General features: G+C 47.3%; 1 protein-coding gene across 2 annotated transcripts; it reads left to right on the top strand.

Annotated features, from left to right (window-relative positions):
- The first annotated feature begins 18,347 nt into the window (after positions 1-18,347).
- LOC113452173 (C-C motif chemokine 5-like) lies at positions 18,348-19,957 on the top strand. 2 transcript variants are annotated; one of them, XM_026723612.2, is made up of 4 exons: positions 18,348-18,476; positions 18,651-18,689; positions 19,424-19,535; positions 19,763-19,957. In XM_026723612.2, exons 1-4 carry the CDS (start codon positions 18,365-18,367, stop codon positions 19,848-19,850), a joined length of 351 nt encoding a protein of 116 aa, XP_026579397.2. In that variant the 5' UTR covers positions 18,348-18,364; the 3' UTR covers positions 19,851-19,957. The 2 variants fall into 2 exon arrangements, with proteins under 2 accessions (XP_026579397.2, XP_026579398.2); XM_026723613.2 differs by lacking the exon at positions 18,651-18,689.

The raw sequence follows: 19,957 nt of genomic DNA on the forward strand, positions 1-19,957 counted from the left end.
CTCATAATATGTAATTTCTACGTGTAACATTGTGAAACTAGAGTCATGATTCTGAGGGAGAAGATCAGGAACATCAGCGTCAGAAAAGGCTGAGGGACGTGGGACATCATGGCCGATGCATGTTGGGTAACTGAGAAAGCCAGGGGATTCCAAAAAGGAATGACAATCAGCTTCAATAATGATAGGCAGGATTTGGGTTGATCACGTCAAGGGGTGGAATGACGTTAAGTTAGGACACTCCAAATTTGGCTACTTAAGACTTGTGGACTTCAAACTCCCAGAATCTCCAGCCGACATAGCCCATTCTGAGAGCCAATTCTGGGAGTTGAAGTCCACAGGTCTTAAAGTGGCCAAGTTTGGGGACCCCCTAGGTTAGGAGAACCCCAGAAGGTTGTCTTGTCCTGGGGACAAGAACCTGATGTGGAAGTCAGGAAGCTTCCGGATGGCCAGAACACCGAGAAGCAGATGGGCTCTAGGCTGGCAAAAAAACGGGGTGGACAGGAGACGAGGCTAAACCCACTCCCCTTACTTACTCAACCTCTGTGTAGAATAGATATCAAGGAAACCGGATTGTAAGAAGATGAGCTTGGTGTTAGGGATACACCCTAGCAGAATCTGCACAGCAGTCAGGCAGGCAGGCAAAATATGTGAGATAAAACGTTTTTGTAGCTTACACTCAGTAAAACAGATACACTGTGCTAGTTAAATAGTTTATTCCAGCCAGAGTTTTAGCATAGTCAAAAACAGTCCATATATCGTTCACTAGTTCAGTCCGTCCGGGGATTATTCAGTTGCAAAGTCCAGTGTCGAAAAAGAGGTCAGTAAACTTACAAATATCAGTCCAGTAGTATATCTCCTCGCAGTAGAGATATGAAGAAGTCAAAACTCCTTTCTTCCTTCAGCAACTCAGCAGTAGGGAAACACGCAGTTAACAAACCATCAATCCATCAAACCATCAATCGTCAGCAATCAATCAGGTTCTCTTGCTCCCTCTTATGGCGGTTTCACACCGCACCCAAAATTACATGCTTTGCAGTTTAAAGTGACACACACTTAAACTTACTATCATAGTTTATATATATTATTTTACCCAAACTACTTGCAAAGTAGAGGAAGGAACATCAACAACCTTGGTAGCTTGTGATGACACTATCTTGATAGCCTAAAATGCACAGGAACTGCAGGCTTTAGTAATAAAAGTCGAAAGAAGGTTGTGATGACCCAAAGGGGTATTGCACAAAGGCAACACAGTGTTCTGACCCAACCAGGTTCCCAACAAGCAAACACAGACAAAGGCAGCAGCCCCCACCCTTTAAGGTTTAATAACGAGTTCTGTTCTGAAGGCTGCTTTCCACTAAGTAGCTCCGACAAGAAAGAGCCTGGCCAAGTTGTTTGTCAAGGCTGCCAGAAACCCAGAGATAAGGACTCATTTACAAGATTCTCCCAACATGAACTAAGATGTCCACCAGTTGAGCTTCAGAGCTTCTTTGCTATCTGCAAAGAATGTTTTTCCAAACCTGGCTTTTATCCTCTTGAAGGAGGGGCCATTACCTTGCAGCCTTACTCCTGAGTCGCCTGTGCTGCTGTCATTGTTCTTTCCTCCGAGTAATCCTTCGTGCACGGGCACTTGGCACAGGCTCCTTGGGAACCTCCTCGTCACTGCTGCCAGCCCCCACAATCTCTGAAGGCAGCAGTCCACTCCCTGAGGGTCCCGGCCCCTCATCTGAGTCCTCGCTCTCCTCAGCCATCTGCACCTGCTGCCAGCTACCACAACACACAGTCACATAAGTAAGAAAAGTCCCTTTTAATACCTCCAGCTTTGCCCTCAATGTCCAGGTTACCTTTGGCTGGAGAAAAAACTCCCAAGAACAGCCTTTAAGTGGAGGACATTCAGTCCGAAAACATAGTACATACAAACTGCAAATAAAAACCCACACAAACCAGGCTGCAGCAATTAACTTGACAGGGCAGGATAAGAAATTTCAGGCTTGAAAGGCCAACAAAACACACACAGTTGGGAAGACGCCAGGAACCCAGATAAGCCTCGACAAACAAAGATAGCTCACAGTTTGCTTCCAGCAACTTTGCTGTGCGTAGCTTCCCTTTTTAAATACTGTGTTCCCAGCTGCAACTAATGAAGGGAATCAGGGCCCTTCCCTCCCCCGTAAGCCATGCAACTCCCGTTGCTCCCTTCTCCGTTCCTCCCTGTGTGCCCTAGGATGAAGAGGGGGGGGGCTGGATCCTCCTCTGAACTCCCTCTGCCCTGCTTCACCTCTCCCCCGCTCTGCCCTGCTGGACTTTGCCCTTCCCCAGTTTCCTCCACAGCCAACGGAGCCACACTCCCGCTCCCTGTCAGCTGCTCGGCCTCCCCCTCGGAATCAGATTCCGGTAGGGGCATGGCAGAACACAGTGGAAAAAAAGAGAGTGATATTAAATATAAACAAAACTAAAATAATCATAGAACGACCAGCCTCAGAACTCAGATTGAAATGAGAACCAACGGTGTAGAACCAAAGGTGTTTTTTCAAGAGGCAACTGGACTTTCTGGTTTTTCTTTGAAGACATTTTGCTTCTCGTCCAAGAAGCTTCTTCAGCTCTGCCTGGAAGGTGGGAAGGGTTTATACTCCTTGCAGACAGCTGGTCATTTGCATCCTTTTAGGGAGCCATTGAGGCTGCTTGGAGGCTTTGATCTGTGTTCTCAGGATCATCTGAGTGGGGCAAATGGGGGTGGAGACTTCTTGGAGCTCCTGAAAGGACCGTGTTGTGGAGCTGTGTGTTTTCTGCAGGATGTTTTCCACCCTGTGACCCTTCACTGCTGAACACAACAGTAGTGCACCTGGGCGACCCTGAGGACACAGACAAACCTCCAAGTGGCCTCGACGTCTGATGTTTTGGAGCGTTGGTGTTGGAGAAGGCGCTTGAGAATAGCACGGATGGCCAAGACAGAAAGCCAACAGATTACAGGGCAAATTAACCTCAAGTATTCTCTCATGGCGGAAATGATTGGTTGAAATGATCATGTTCAGAGAAAAGGCTGAGCTCCCTTGGAAGAAAAAAAATCCATCGTGCCAGGAAAGGGGGAAGGAAAGAGAAACAGCGAAAGAAGAAAGAGGAAGACATTTGCCACATCCCATCTTTTGCCAGCTGTGCATCTTGCAGAAATGCTCAACATGCACCATTTTCTAGACTGACTTAAGGTATCGCTCTAGCGCTGAGTCGGGGCTTTTCAGTGCCGGGTGAGGCCAGCTTGTGAACAGCAAAAATCCCTCAGAGAAAGATCCGTTTTCTCACCACCTCTTGTTGGAAATGGTTGGATGAACAGAAAGACGCCTGCAAAATGATTGCAGTGCATTCCCTGTTCATCTGGGGTGTGAAGGACCTTGGCTTCGCCTCAAGCTTTCGCTGAATTTATTTCTTTAAGCAAATTTATGTGGCCACCCCACCGACTTTAGGTGACTCCAGGCAGCTTACAATGTTCGACCTCAGTTTCTATTTTCTCGTAGTAATGACATTGTTCCTAGAGAGTATCTGGTGGGTTGTTTTTTTTAATTGCAATAGCCAGAGAGGTTAGATTTTATGCTGCTTCACAGTGTTTTTACAACTCGCTCTAAGCAGTTTACAGACGGAAGGCTGGTCAGCCTGGAGCCGGTCAGGATCGAACTGCCGAACTGCAGGTCAGACAGCAGTCAGCAGAAGTAGCCTGCAGTACTACGTTCTAACCACTGCGCCGCCACCATGGCTAACCACGGGTTAATAACGATTAACCCTCCCCCGAAAATGTCAGTGTAAATAACTACATCAGCAATATTCATAAAATAATTTTCTCCAGTCATTTAGAATTGGTATAATAGAGTCTTCTCGTGTCCACTTGAGTTCGATTCTCGGGTTGGGTGCTCACCTCGGTTTCTTGACCAGAGGGGGCCAGACTCTTCCGTGGTCATGTGGCCAGCGTGGCTCTACATCCAAGGTGCACGGAAGGCTGTTACCTTCCCACCTATAAGTGGTACCTATTTATCTACTCACATTTACATGCTGTAGAACTGGGTAGGTGGGCGGGAGTTAGAGCATGGAACGGGAGCTCACACCCATCATGCAGCGCTCGGGGCTCGAACCCTTTCAGGCTGACAAGCTCAGCATCTTTATGCACGGAGCCATCCGGTCCCTTTGATTGGTACAGTAGGGAGGGTGAAATAGAAATGTATTTTAGTTGACGTAGTAAGGCTCTCTTTGCACAGGGCTGAAGACCCTTCCCCTCCGGCCTGCTGGTGCTGGGTGACCTCAACCTTCCTGCTTTGGGGACGGGACTACCACGTCCACGAATTCCTGTCCTCTGTAGCATCCAGGTCTTGTCCCAGATCCAACACATGTTGAAACACTGTGCATGAGAGGCCACTTTTACCCTGAGCTGCAGGAAATTTCTATCGCTCCTCTGCTGGGCTCGGATCACTCCGTCCTTTCCTGGTCCAGGTGCGAGAGACCCCACCTGCCCCCTCTGGAGGATAGGAGCTGTTCAGCAGGTCACCTTTGTTCAGAGTTTTGCAGTGTAAATGCAGCACCAGAAAAATAAACACAGATGGCCGAGGCTTCATTTAATGTCTTTATAAACCTATCAAATAAATTTTACACTACCAGTTTGTAGATTTCTCCAACACGGAGCAACTCAAACAGAAGTAAACATGCTGCAAGTGCAGAGCAGAAACGCAGGAGCTCAGAAACAGACCTTAGTTTCCCTTTAGTTCAGCAGGCAAGCAAGCAAGTTGCTTTCATTTTCAATAGACAGACTCAGAACTTGACACAGCTTCAGAGCTGCGGAGCTTAATATAAGCCCAGGCCCAGGCTACTTCTAGTTTCAGTTTCCAAACAGTCCTCATTGGCTGACTTAGTTGCTATGGCTGACCTTGTTACCAAGCTCTGTTCCAGTTCGTGAATATGCTCTGACAACCTCCAGCTTCTGATGGTTTCTGATGGCCTCTTGGGTTTCCCAACCACCTTGTAGGCAGGTCCACTGAGCGCTACTGGTTGGCTACTAGACCTGGAAGGCCACCTGAGACCTTGATGGTGCCTCCTCTCTCTGCTGGCTGATCAGGGTTGGCTCCTGGGCTCATGGACGCCTGTCCTTGGCCTGAGGGCCAGAAATAACTTCTGGGCAGCTGGTGGAGGAAGGTGAGAAGCCAGGCTAGATGCTTCCGGGCTGAGCTATCCGTGTAACGTCCCTCTGTCAGGAATCCATCACTGGAGGCCTTCAGACAAACTCCGGGGGATCATTTGGCTTGAGAATTCCTGCTCCAGCAGGGGATTGACTACAAGATCTCCAAGGCCCCTTCCATCACTGGATTTCCATGACTCTGTCATGACATTTGGTCCATACCTGTCAGGCGCAGAACACCAGATCCACCTGTGAAGGTCATCAGTCAAGGCCTATTCCAGGATGGGGTGCGGTATGGAATATAATATACTCCAGTGGTTCCCAACCTTTTTTTCGCCCCGCACCCCTAAAGAAATTTCACTCGAACCTTGCACCCCCTGAAATTTAGACTTTAGGAACTACTGAACGCGTGAAATATATGGTAGGATTGAATCTTTTCAGCTATGTATGTGACGGCCGCTAAATAACGATACTTAACTCTAAAATGAAAACAAAGTCAATCCATTGCATGATAAATAAAAATGCCAACCTATAGCCAATATCCTATTATTTACCTGGACTTTTCTCACACCCCCTGGAATATCGTCTCGCACCCCCCAGGGGGTTGGGAACCCCTGATATAATCTATACATATAAAAGCGAAATGCCCCTCACGCATCATCACAAAATCTCCAGAACCGTAAAGCCTACAAACTTGAAATTGGGCCTGTATGTTCCTCTTGGCATCTAGGGGCTCACTAAGAAAGGATTCTTCGAAATGACCATCAGAGCATTCGTATTTCCTATATTATTATTGTTATTATTATTATTATTATTATTATTATTGTTGTTATTATTATTATTATTATTATTAACATGCTCTGACGCTAAGGAGTTCTACTACTACTCCTCCCCACCTGAAAAAAAGAAATCTCTTCCAGATGCAAAACACAAGCAGAGGAGAGGAGTTTCCGTCTCAGTTTCAGGGCACCAAGCAACTTTAGTTCAGAACAGTTGAGCTAAGCCACACCCAGGCTCCTTGCTGTCTCCTTCTTGCTCACACAGCAAATACTGCTTCAGTTTCCAAACAGCCCTCAATTCTCTCACACACTAACAGGACACTAGCCAGGTGAATACCGATGGATGCTGGGAGGTAGAGGCAGAATTCTTTTTCTTTTTTTATTTTCCTCCCCCAAAACTAAGCCCAACTACATACTTTTGTAGCGAAGCACGGGGATCGAGCTAGTATAATATAATGTCGAATAGGGTAGAATAGAGGAATATAATATAATAATTAGGATAGAATAGGGTAGAATAGAATGGAATAGAATAGAACAGAACAGAACAGAACAGAACAGAACAGAACAGAACAGAACAGAATAGAATAGAATAGAATAGAATAGAATAGAATAGAATAGAATAGAATGGAATGGAATGGAATGGAATGGAATGGAATGGAAAAGAAGAGAAGAGAAGAGAAGAGAAGAGAAGAGAAGAGAAGAGAAGAGAAGAGAAGAGAAGAGAAGAGAAGAGAAGAGAAGAGAAGAATGTAATATAATAATAAGGATAGGATAGGGTAGAAGAATATAATATAATAATTAGAATAGGATAGGGTAGAATAGAATAGAAAATAGAATAGAAGAATATAACATAATAATAAGGATAGGATAGGGTAGAAGAATATAATATAATAATTAGAATAGGATAGGGTAGAATAGAATAGAAAATAGAGTAGAATAGAAAAATATAATAAGAAGGATAGGATAGGGTAGAAGAATATAACAATTAGAAAAGAATAGAATTAGAATTAGAATAGATATATAAGAGACAGCGGGGGGGGGGCTCAGCTGGCACTTTGGGGTGCAATATCTCAAATTTATATCCCCCCCTCATATCACAACTGTGCAGGAGATGCCATCCGAGTCCTTCCCTGGTCTTCAAAGGCCGGGCGGAAGAGGAGAGATGAAAGTCGGATCGAGGTAACACCGAGCCCCTTTCGGTCTATCGGGGGTCTCTCTCGGACCTCCTGCCCCCCTTCCCAGGTGGACCAGGCAGGAAACAGGAGCAGAGGAAGTCAGCCTGATTGACCTGTAGAGCTCCATTCAGAGAAGCTTGCAAGCCCGACATGACGAATCTCCCGCCGTGGCTTTGACGGCCTGGTAAGGCAGGGAAGGTCCCTTCTGAGGGTCTTTCTCCGCCTGTCACGCAGCCGAGGGGCCCCCACTTCTCTTCTCCCCCCCACCCCCAGTTCCCTAGGCAGCATCTGTTCCTCCTCTCCCTCAAGGCCTTTCCCACACACCCTTCCGTCAGGTTCCCAGGGGAAACAGGTGGTGGGAACGAAATGTAGCAGAGTCTCTCACACACACACACACACACCCCTTTTCTCCTGGTAACTCCCCAGGATGATGTCATCAAACATCTGCTCCACCTGAGGTGACAGCTGTCCCCCCATCGGGAATCGGTCTCCTCCCCCACACACAGACCCCCGTGGGGCTGGCTCATTCCCCCGGTCGCTCGCTCTTCCCAAGGCTGCCTCCGCCCCATGGGAGAAGACCCCCACCCTGCCCCTCCCACGCTGGTCAGTGCCTGGTTCCTGCAAGGCCGGGGCTGGAGCAGTGGTTGAGGAAGCAGCCTGGCCAATAGTGGTGCATGCGGGTGCATGGCTGCCTCTGCCTCTGGGTAGTTTTCCCAGGGTATCAAGTCTTCACTGCGCTGATGAGGTTACCTTGACAGGTCGTGAAACGTCTGAAAGGAAACCACCCAGCTCAGAGATCAGCAAGGATCCCACAGTCCTTCTCCTGCTTCTTCTCATTCTTCCTCTCCTCCTCTTCCTCCTCCTCCCGGCCCCTCTTCCTCTTCTTCCCTCCATCTCATCTTCTCCTCCACTCTGCAACCCCGCTTCCCTTCTAGCACTGATGATGCTACCTTGACAGGTCGTGAAACGTCTGCCAAGAAGCAACCCAGCTCAGAGAGCCCCAAAGACCCCACATTTCTCCTTCTCCGTTTCTTTCTTTTCCTCTCCTTTTCTCCTCTCTGCAAAGCCCACTCCCTTCTAGCACTGATGATGCTACCTAGCCAGGTCCTAAAACATCTGCAAGAAAACCGTTAAGCCCAGAGACCACCCAGAACCCACCGGTCCTTTTCCTCCTCCTCCTCCTCCTCCTCTCTGCAAAGCCCACTCCCTTCTAACACTGATGATGCTACCTAGTTGGGTACTGAGAGGTCTGCAAGGAAACCACCAAGCTCAGAGACCACTAAGGACCCCACAGTTCGCCCCAGAGCCGCAAATATCCTCTTCTCTTGATCTGTTTCCCTTGGCAGACAGAGACTAACTTCCCTTCCAGCCCATCCTCTTTCTCCATATTTCTGAGAATCGGGGGCGGGGGGAGGGGTCTGTAGAGGGCCCAGGGAAGCCTCTTCCCCAAGCAAACCCTGAGGCCATCTATACTGAGCCTTCTTCGTGGATGCTGGCAGACCAACGATCTCGCTGGGTTGATTAGGAAGGAGAGAAGCGGGATGGAATTAAGGAGAAAAACTTCCTAACAGTGAGGACAATTCACATGAACCCACAGGCCTCCGGAAGCGGTGGGCTCTCCACCCCTGGAGCTTTTCAAGGAGAGACTTGGACATCCGTTCGTCTGGAAGGATCTCAAGTCTCCTGCTTGAGGAAGGGGCTGGACTAGAAGACCTCCAAGGTCCCTCTCAACTCTGGTATTCTGTTATAATTCTGTTGTTCCGATTTTGCTTCCTCACCAGGAAAGCCTTTCTCCAATCCAAGTGTAGTTTCTTCGCAGGTCCTGCGGAAGCCTTTGTCGAAAACCACAACAAACCATCACCCGGAGCAACTGCTGAGTCCGGGCTGGGCCGGCTTTGCAAGTTCTCCGTTTTGTTGTTGTGCCTGACAGCGGCCCTTTCGCGGGGGTCCTGGTCGCTCTGTGTCCTCTTTCAGGAAAGCTGGGCTCCCCGGTCCTCTGCCTGGGGGCTCCGATTTGCATGGGCATCGCCTCCCGTGCTGGATCCCAGGGAGACCCCCTAGGAGGGGAGGGAGGGGAGGGGGAGACAGGCGGTCCTTTCCCTTCCCCTTCCCGCCTCTTCCCGGCCTGGATTCTTCCAGCGAGTCAGATCTATGACTAGGCAACGATGCTAGAGACCATCCTGAGTTTTTTGGGGGGGCCACCAGCTCTCCTCCTAGGCCCCCAGCCAGGTCTTCTCTCCCCTGGTCAACCAGGGCTTGGACTTTCCACCTTCTCTTGCCAGCGAGTCACTTAACATCTACAAGGTATAACTTTACTCTCCTCGCTTGGAGCTTTCGGATCTACAGACTAGCTGTGGTTTTCCATATGGGGACACAGAATCAAAGGTCTGGGAGAGAGGTCTGGAGGTCTTCTAGTCCACCCCCCTGGCCGAGGTAGATTCCTTATACCGTCCTGGACCAATGGCTGTCCGATCTTTCCTTAAAAGCCTCCAGCGATGGAGCCCTCACAGCTCCACATCTTCACTGTCAGGAAATCCTTCTTGATTTCCTGCCTGGACCATATCCGGTGTCCTAAGGGCTTTGGAGAATAAGTCATCCAATAAAGGGAAATGTTTGTAGCTCAGGGATGAAATGAGGGGTCCTTGATAACAGATAACAGACAATCAGAGTTGGAAGGGACCTTGTAGGTCCTCTAGTCCAACCCCCCTCTCTGCCCAAGCGGGAGACCCCGCACCATTTCTGACATAATGGCAGTCCAGTCTCTTCTTCAAAGCCTCCAGGGATGAAGCTCCCACAACTTCCGAAGGCAACTCCTGTTCCATGGGTGGATGGTTCTCCCTGTCAGAAAGTTGCCTGAGCTGCGTTGTTTCCTTGAAGATGTCTCGTTACCCAACTAGGTAACATCATCTGTGCTAGTGAGGAGTAGGGTTTTGTTTATGTAACTCCCTTCCTTACCAGCACTGATGATGTTACCTAGTTTGGGTAATGAAACGTCTGCAAGAAAACAACGCAGCTCAGAGTCCCCTCAAAATAATTTGACTCCCTTTTCTTTGGGGCAGCCCCCCCAAATACTGGGACGCTGATATCCTGTCTCCCCTGGTCCTTCTCTTCTCTAGACTAGCCAGGCCCAGTTCCTGCAACCGGTCCTCGCATATCTTAACCTCCAGGCCTTTAATCATCTTAGTTTTCTTTGCACTTTTTTCAAAGTCTCCACATCTTGCATAAGTGCACCAACGTGCCTACCGTCCCTGTCCTATTGTTTCTTTTATTTTTCTTTTATTTTTCTTATATGTACTCATTTCATGTATTCATAACTATGTATACACTTATACTTATTATCTTGTAAACAATTGACAAATAATAAATAAATAAATAAATAATAAATAAATAAAATAAATCTTTTTTGCAATGTGATGACCAGAACTGGGTGCAGAATATTCCAGGTGCGGCCTGAATAAAGCCTTGTAAAGGGGCATTGACACTTCGTGTGATCCTGATTCTATCCCTCTGTTGATGCAGCCTAGGATTGTGGGGGCTTTGGGGGTTGCTGCCACACCTGGCGGGCTCATAGTCAAATGATTGTCCCTCTCACCGTTACCGCTATTGAGCCAGGTTTCACCTAATCTATCTGTACCTCTGCGTTTTGTTTTTCTCACGTAAGTAAAAAAAAACCCTTACTTTTCTCACCACAGGTGCATTTTATTAGATGGGGCCATTGCTTAAGTCTCATCGTATCTTCCCTTCTGAGGTGTCAGCTATGCCCGCCCGCTTGATGTCGTTAATTGCTTCGGTTCCCCTTTCATCCCCTCATCTACATCACTGACGAAGGTGTCGGTGTCAATCTTGCCAACATCTTCGTCGAGAAGAATCTCAAGGGGAGCCTCCAGCTGTCCATCCTTGTTGCCAGTGGAGGCACAGGTGACCGACTTGGAGAAGGCCACTATGCAAACCGGATGTCCTTCTGAACGGTATCTTCAGGCGGGCAAAAATGCCAGGTCCAAGAACCGGCACTGCAGTTTCTTCCCCGTCAGGAAGTCGTGAGCGCTACTTGGTTGAAAGCAAGATTGATCTCCAGGTGGCCTTGAAAGCCACCTGAACACGAGATAGTGGCTTTCTGGTGAGATTTGTTCTCAGAAACGTTCACCGACTTCTGCTGAAGGCCAGGCTGTTTTCCAGATGTTCACCGAGATGGTTATCGTCTGCTTGAAATCTTTTTGAGGTATCAGTGAAAGATCATTCGCTGGTTGATCTTCCCCTTTCTGAAGACCCAAGACAACCTCTGGTCTCCCCCAAACACGGGCAGGGATTGGACTACTTGATGACCTACACCGTCCCTTCCAGTTCGGTTAATCTGTAGTCTGTCCACCAGGACCTTTCAGCGTTCGTAGTAAAAGTCCGGCCAGGCCGTCCGCAGGTTCTACCAGTAGCCTCGGATGCGACGCATCTGGTCCTGGGAATCTAAGCTCATCGCCAAAGGATGCAGAGATTCTCCACCCGTCTTCATTTTCCACCTGAGAAATAAAGCCTTGGGGCTAGAGAAGGGAAGAAACGCACGCCCCCCTCCCATGTTCTGAGTTCTTCCAGGCCTTGGAGGGTTGGAAGATTGCAACCAACACCCGAAGTGTCAGGATGGGGAGGCCTCTGCGGCCGTCCGCAGGTACAACACAATGTCCGTTCCGAAAATAGCCCAGTCGGTGGATTTCTTGTGCCGTCCCCCGTCAGCCCTCACAGGAAGACAAAGGCCCTGCTGGTTCCCTTTCCATTTCGTAGAATGCGGAGAAGGGGAAGTGGTGGGAAACACACACATAAGGCCTTTGAGTTATTGTTGCCTTGTTGACATTTTTTATTTATTCCACTTACGCGGCAACCTGCCTTGGACAAGAGACTCTGGGTGGCTGAGGGCGGTTTTAAAACAGAATTAAAAAGCCAATAAAAAAGAATTGCACTCTTTAAAGAAGAATTAGACGTCCAGTAAAAATATAAAATAAAGAGGAAAATCAGCAGGGGAGATGATAGATAGATAGATAGATAGATAGATAGATAGATAGATAGATAGATAGATAGATAGATAGATAGATAGACAGACAGACAGACAGACAGACAGACAGAAGATAGATAGATAGATAGATAGATAGATAGATAGATAGATAGATAGATAGATAGATAGATAGATAGATAGATAGATATAGATAGATGATAGAGATAGCTAGATAGATGATAGATAGATAGATGATAGATAGATAGATAGATAGATAGATAGATAGATAGATAGATGATAGATAGATAGATAGATAGATAGATAGATAGATAGATAGAGATAGATGATAAATAGATGATAGAGATAGATAGATGATAGATAGATAGATAGATAGATAGATAGATAGATAGATAGATAGAGATAGATGATAGATAAATAGAGATATAGAGATAGATAGATAGATGATAGATAGATAGATAGATAGATAGATAGATAGATAGATAGATAGATAGATAGAGATAGATGATAGATAGAGATAGATGATAGAGATAGATAGATAGATGATAGATAGATAGATAGAGATAGATGATAGAGATAGATAGATAGATGATAGATAGATAGATAGATAGATATAGATGATAGATAGAGATAGATGATAGAGATAGATAGATAGATGATAGATAGATAGATAGATAGATAGATAGATAGATAGATAGATAGATAGAAGTTGATTAAAAAATTGTATGGTTATTTACTAGGAGTGAATTTAGAGGAAGAGCAAGTAAAAGAATCAATGATTGCGTGTGGGAAAAACTTTGGATATGGGATAGATTTGGACAGGTGGCAGACACTATGGACTAGAAACTATAAATTAACTATGTCCACAGCCTATAAAGAGAACTTGCATAAGATGTTTTACGGGTGGCACTTACCCCCAGTGAGAATTGCTAAGATGTTTAAAGATAAATTGGCGAAGTGTTGGAAATGTCATCAGATACCTGGATCATACTACCATATGTGGTGGACATGCATTGATGCTAAAAAGTATTGGACTAGAATACTCGTGTGGTTGGAAAAAATGATAAAACAATGTAAAGACTTAAAACCAGAGACATTTTTACTGGGAATTTTGCCTGAAGGGTTACAATAAAGAGTTAGCTTATTTGATTATTAATGTATTAACAGCAGCTAGGATTGTATTTGCACAAAATCGGAAAAATGAGAAAATTCCAATGGAAGAGGAAACAATTAATAATGGAATGTGTAGAAATGTGTAGATTGACAATGGCAATTAGAGAACAGGAAGAAAAAGATTATTATAAAATTTGGAATTTATTCTGTGAATGGCTAGATAGAAGAGTAAGAAATTGAAATATGTAGTAATAGTATAATATACAGTATTATACTTGATTTAGATTGAGTAAGAGAATGAATATAATTTAGGTAAGGATGAAATATATTTTTTATTTTTTATTTTTTTTATAAAGATTTTTTATTGTTTTTTGACATACAAACAAACAGACAAAACATAAAAACATCAGCTCCCCCAATATTTATATACAAACAGTGAGTCGGTTGGTTCATCAGTTTTGTGCACTCATCTCATAGTCACAATTACAATTACCTTGTATAATAACTCTTATTGTCAATACAAACTTATAAATCATAATGTCACTATTAAAAAAAGAAGTTTGACTAGACTTTTGTTCGATCATGCCTTTGTGAGATAACTATATTTTAAGTAATTTATTCTAAGACAAATCATATAATCGTGCCAATTCTATCCTAAATAAGAGAGAGAGAAAAAAAGACAATAATTACAATGTTAATGATAATACAATAATTGACAAATGTGATATAAAATACTTAGAATGGTTATACATATAAACAAGTAAGAAATGTAGGATAATATTACTGTGTGCACAAGATATACGTACCCAACCAACACACTGTTGAACAGAAAAAATGGTTTTATTGGTTTGTTTTTGTTTTCGTTATACAAATCAAAAAACTTTTTTAAAAAAAGCATAGAAAGAACGGTTGAAGGATTTGGGGTTTGGCTGGATTAGAGAAAAGAAGGACGGGGGGGAGGGGACATGATGGCAACGTTTCAATATTTGGAGGGCTGCCCCAAAGAAGAGGAGGGGTCCATTTATTCTCCAAAGCACCTTTAGAAGGCAGGAGGAGAAGCAACGGGCGGAAACTAACCCAGGAGAGAAGCAACCTGGAATTCAGGAGAAACTTCTTAACAGGGAGGACAATTAACCGGGGGAACTGCCTGCCACCAGAAGTTGTGGGTTCTCCATCCCTGGAGGTTTTGAAGAAGAGACTGGACAGCCACTTATCTGAAATGGTATAACATCTCCTGCTTGGGCCGGGGGTTGGACTAGAAGACCTCCAAAGTCCCTTCCTGCTCTATTCTGATTGCAAAGGAAAGGGTCGTGTTTTATTCCGCTACTTTCAGCCCAGCTCCGCAGCTTATCGAGGTGGTTTTGAGTTTGTTTTGTAGAATATTGACCGTCTCACACCATTCTATGTGATCTGCTCACCTGGCCAGCCTCTCCTCCACCTCTCACCGTGCATGGAAACCTGGATGTGTGGAGGAGCCGAGGGGAATGCCTGGAGCCTGCCCTCCCCCTGCCCCCCCACCCCAGAAGGAGGGGTGGCTGTGGGGGGCCTCTTGGGGAGCCAGCCAGCCAGGGGCCTGAGATCTCCCTAGTCCTCCTGCTCTGCAGCCCCAAAAACCCAGCCTGCAAAAAAGGATGCTGCGAGATGCCTCACCAAGCGCTTTGGCTCAACCCAAGAGACCTTCTGCTGACAACCATTTCACAATCTTTTCGGGAAGCCGTTTGGTCAAAACGGGAGATACGCTAAGCCAGCAAGATCGGTTCCTGGGAGCCCCACCAACCTCCTGATTTCTGCTCATTGTTGTCTTGTTTTCAAAGTTCCTCTGTCTGACCAGCCCTGGTAACTTCCCCCAAGGTCAACATTTTGCTGAAGCCATTTTTAAAATGCTGAGAGCTGCATTCCTTGCAAAACAAGAATGGCAACCAAAGGACAACATCCAGTAAAAGAACAACGAAGTCTAGAAGTGAACCACTGGCTAAAGGGTTGGGGTCCCCCCCCCCAAAAAAAAACCTTTGGATTCCTGGCCTGCGCTGTCTCAGTGATGGGCTTCTGGCCAGGGATGGGTCGCACCTCACCAAGATTGCGTCTTTGGGAAACGACTGGCTCGACTCATCCGGAGGGCTTTAAACTAAAATGGAGGCGGGAGGGAGACCAATTTTGAGGACCCCCAGGACCTAATTCCAAGCAAAAAACCCCTAGAAAGCAAGTCAAACCATGAAGTAAGGGAGTAAGATAGGAGGGAAGACAAACTCCAACCCCAAATACCGCGATACGTAAACTGGGCCTCAGTTGTTGCTTGTTCAACCGCGAGGAAGTCCACGTTGCACGGCGTGGCCGTCCATGTTCTTGGCCAGCTCTGCCTGCCGCTCCCCTCGGGACCCTTCCTGGATGAGACGGGCCTTCAGACCATCCCCCCAGGGATGGTCTCCTTGGAGATAGACTACTGCAACGTGCTCTACAGGGGGCCGCCCTTGGAAACCACCCAGAGATTTCCATTGGTCTCAAAGGCAGCGGCAGAGGCGCCCAGTGGGCACACCTTGGCCGCCTGCCCGCTTGGCTCCCGTGCTCCAGGAGGTGCCCCGGTGGCTTCTGGGTGCAGTTCAAGGTCTCAGCTCTCCAACCGCCCATCAAATAGATTCCATAGTCCGTATATCTCCTTTCTGTTTCGTTTTTGACGTCCGTCTGTCCGTTTCTGCACATTTCTGCAGTATTTTCTAGTATCTTCATTTTATCCAGCCTTGTGCGAATACAATCCTCACTGCTGTCAAGACGTGCAAGATTAAACGCATACTTTTCTTATGAAGTTGACCTGATATTATACCTCAAAAAAAAAATAGTTCAGGTTTAAAATCTACAATCTTTTCCAATCTTCTTTTCTAGCCCTTTATGTATTTTTCCCCCAAAATTTTCTTGCATTATCACAAGTCCACCACATATGGTAATATGTGCCTGTTTTTTGATGACATTTCCAACGTTTGGTGGATGTATTTTTAAACATTTTAGCTAACCTAGCAGGGGGTAAGTGCCATCTATAAAACATTTTATATAAGTTTTCTTTATACGAAGTTGCCATGGTTAATTCCTTTCCCATAAATTTTGCCATTCCTCTAATTCTATATTATGACCCCAAAAAATTATATTATCTTTCTCGTCTTCTCATCTTTTTCCATCTCCCCTATTACCTTCTCCTATTGGTATCTTACGGTTTATCATTTGTTATTTGTATCTTATGATTAATGACTGTAACTATGAGTTAGGATCCATAACCCATCACTTTTAAACTGGAGATTCTCAGCTTATCTCTATGGAAAGTTTCTTGTTTGTATGGACACGGAGGGTGTCTGTAGCGGAGATAAATTCCTTGTGTGTCCAATCACATTTGGCCAATAAAGAATATTCTATTCTATTCCGACCTGGCAGGGTTGACGCGTACACCCTGAGTCCTGTCAATCAAGCGGTGCCTTTCTCAGGAGCTCGGAAGAGGCCGGACCCCTGGAATGACCTCCCCATGGGCCCCCGGGCTTTGAACCAGAGGAAACGCAGCCCCTTGAGGGGTGTAAGATGTGCATTGCTGAAAAGGTGTCTGAAACGGTCCAGGTTCTCCTGCTTGAGCCGGAGGCTGGACTAGAAGACCTCCAAGGTCCTTTCCTGCATTGATCCGTTTACGTAGCCGCCCCATCACAACACCCGGGGCGGGCAGCCGAATTAAAATGGAACGAAAGCAACAATGAACCGCTGTAAAAAATTAAAATCCAGGCAGCTGTGGAGCCAAAACCCCAGTCAGTACCAGGACGAAGCAGTGGCAGTCCTCGCCATTTCTGTCCTTAAGTGAGACATCCGTTAAGTGAGTTTTGCCCCCTTTTGTGGCCTTTTTTTGCCTCCGTTGTAAAGTGAATCCCCTTCACCGAGGGTGGGATTCAAATTTTTAACAACCGGTTCTGGGAGTGTGGCTCAGGTGGTGGGTGTGGCTTGATGGTGGTCATGTGACTGGGTGGGCGTGGCTTGGTGGTCATGTTATTGGCTGGGTGTGGCCAACTCAACATCACTCACATCGAGGCACGCATCTCCTCACCTGGCCTCTCATGACTGTGGGGATGCTGCAACTGTCATAAGTGTGAAAAATGGTCATAAGTCACTTTTTTCAGTGCCATTGTAATTTTGAATGGTCACTCCACACAAGCAAAGTACCAGCAAAGGAGGGGAAACAACTCCAGAGAAGTTCCAGAGACAGGAAGTCTCGTCCTGCCAAGAATGTAATAAGGGTCAACGGAGAGGCAGTTTCTGTAAGCAACACCAGAATGTTTCCTTCCTGCCTTCCTTACAGGATTAGCCCTGTAATTTCTTCTAACAACCGGTTCTCTGAACTGCTTAGACTGTTAACAACCGGTTCTAGCCAATAGGTGCGAACTGGTAGAATCCCACCGCTGCCCTTCATGCCGTTAAGCTAGTCGCAGGGCTGTTGAGTGACTCAATTGCTCTACTTTTAGTGGATCTATGACTTCTTCCATTCTAACAGATAATCAGAGTGGGAAGGGACCTTGTAGGTCATCTAGTCCAACCCCTACCTAAACAGGAGACCCTACCCCATTTCTGACAGAGGGCAGCCCAGTCTCTTCTTAAAAGCCTCCAATGATGACGCTCCCACAACTTCCTAAGGCAACTTCTGTTCCATTGGTTGATTGTTCTCACTGTCAGAAAATTTCTCCTTATTTCCAGGTTGAATCTCTCCTTGATCAGTTTCCATCCATTGTTCCTTCTCTGGCCTACAGGTGCTTTAGGAAGCCCCAGGGCCTTACCGGTTATAATAGAATATAACAGAGTTGTGGGGGCTAGGAGGTCCTCTAGTCCAGCCCCCTGTTCAAGCCCTCGACCATGTCAGTTTCAGCCCTGACCTTGTTTCGGTGTGCGAAAGCCTCGTCCGTAGCATTGGAGGCTTTCAAGAAGAGACCGGACTGCCATTTGTCAGAAATGGGGTAGGGTCTCCCGCTTGTGGGGGGGTTGGACTAGATGACCTACCAGGTCCCTTCCAACTCTGATTATCTGTTATTTGGAAGCCTCCCTGGCCCCCACAGCTCTGTGGCCACAGCCCGTGGGTGGAGCCCCCACCCACGTGTTTCCCGTGGCTGCCTCCATCGGTTTGCATAAAAAGGCACTGCTGATGCCCACGGAGATAAGACCGGAGCCGCGCTCCCTGCCCTCGTCGAAGATGAAGACCGTCCTCGCCTTCCTGTTCCTGGTGATCTCCGTCGCCCTGGCAGTCGAGCGTCCCAGTGAGTCCTTCGTGCCGTTGGGCTTCCTCTCTTGCAAGCCAAGACCCCCGGGGAGGCCCCGAAGCCGGGCATTCTCCTGGCACAGGCGGCTCAGCTCGCAGCCGTGGCGGTGGGGGGGGGAAGGGGCCGGGGGAGTTGAAGGAGTTACGATGCCCCACTTCCTCTCTCTCTCAGGTGCAGCCCCTGCCCTGACCCAGACCAACAACCGGAAGGGTAGCCCTCTTCTCCTCCCCCCAATTCTGCCTCCTCCTCCCGAGCGGTTCTCGCCCAGCCTCTGGAGAGAGCTATTGGGGGGAGGGGTTGCCTTCTCCGCCCCACTGCGATGTTGCTGATCCAGACTGGGGTGGAGACGGGCAGAGTGTCGGGTTCCGCGATCGCCCAAATTAAATTGTAAGCCTGGAGCTTCAGAAAAGCTCCCAGAGGTTTATTAGGAGAGACATGCCGGCACGACCTGTAGGAAGCCGACTCGGAGACCCTGGGGGAGACGCTGCCCCAACGGCAGACGGGGTCCAAGGCAGGACTTGGGGGGGGGGGGTGAGAGAGAGAAGGCAGACTCCCCTCTCCCCATGAGAGAGGAGCCATGCAACGGGGCACAGCTGGGGCCCCAGGAACCCAAGGCCAGCTTGCACATAAGTTGGAGGGACATTGCACCCAAAGGAAAGTAAGGTTCCTACAGGGTTGGTGTGGAAGCCAGTGAAAGGGGCTCCCCCTTTTCTTGGTAGTAGCCCCTCAAATACTGGAAGACCAGATCTCCCCTAGTCCTTCTTTTCATTAAACCGGCCATACCCAGTTCCTGCAAACGATCTCCGTATGTTTTTTAGCCCCCAGCAATCCTCTCGGTTGCTCTTGAGCTGCCAATCTCCGTTTCCTGCCCATTCCGGGATGGCCGGAGAACTTCTCCACCCAACGGTGGTGAGACGTCTCTCCTTCTCTCTTTCCTTCCCCAGTGGATCCCGTGTCCTCCTCATGTTGCTTTAGCTTCATAAAACGCCCCGTCCCACTGAACCTCTTGAAATCTTTTGAACACACCAGCGAGAGCTGCAGCGTGGCCGCCGTTGTGTAAGTTGGTTCAACTTGGTTCGGTTTTGCGAGACGTTCCGGAGCTTCTTTCTCATCCAAAGTCTAAATGCTAAATCAGCGCGTCTCAATGTTGGGCATTGGAAGAGGGGTGGACTTCAACTCCCAGAATTCCCCAGCCAGCGGAAGCCCCTCTTAAAACGTCCAGCATTGAGACGCGCTGGGTAAAATCCTAATCTGGATTAAAAGCAGACATTTCTCCTTTGCAGATTCCTTACCCAAAGAGGCCTAAAGATCTGCGCAGATCCCTCGCAGTCCTGGGTCCAGGATCACATCCGTGCCCTCAGCGCATCCTAAACCTGCTCCGGGCGAGGGGAAAGAAAGCCCCCCCTCTTGGCAGATGCCCGTAATCAAAGGAGAGGGGGAAAAAACCCCCATTATTAAAGGCAGTGCTTTATGCTGAA

The sequence above is a fragment of the Pseudonaja textilis genome, chromosome 1 (genome assembly GCF_049901715.1).
Source record: "Pseudonaja textilis isolate UNSWEBS1 chromosome 1, rPseTex1.2, whole genome shotgun sequence".
Taxonomy (NCBI): Eukaryota; Metazoa; Chordata; class Lepidosauria; order Squamata; family Elapidae; genus Pseudonaja; species Pseudonaja textilis.

Bases quoted from the DNA above. Each gene is read 5' to 3' on its own strand.
- LOC113452173 (XM_026723612.2), top strand. From the start codon at position 18,365: ATGCCCACGGAGATAAGACCGGAGCCGCGCTCCCTGCCCTCGTCGAAG. The intron at 18,477-18,650 runs GTGAGTCCTTCG...TCTCTCTCTCAG, and splicing joins CCTGGCAGTCGAGCGTCCCA to GTGCAGCCCCTGCCCTGACC. The intron at 18,690-19,423 runs GTAGCCCTCTTC...TTCCTTCCCCAG, and splicing joins CCAGACCAACAACCGGAAGG to TGGATCCCGTGTCCTCCTCA.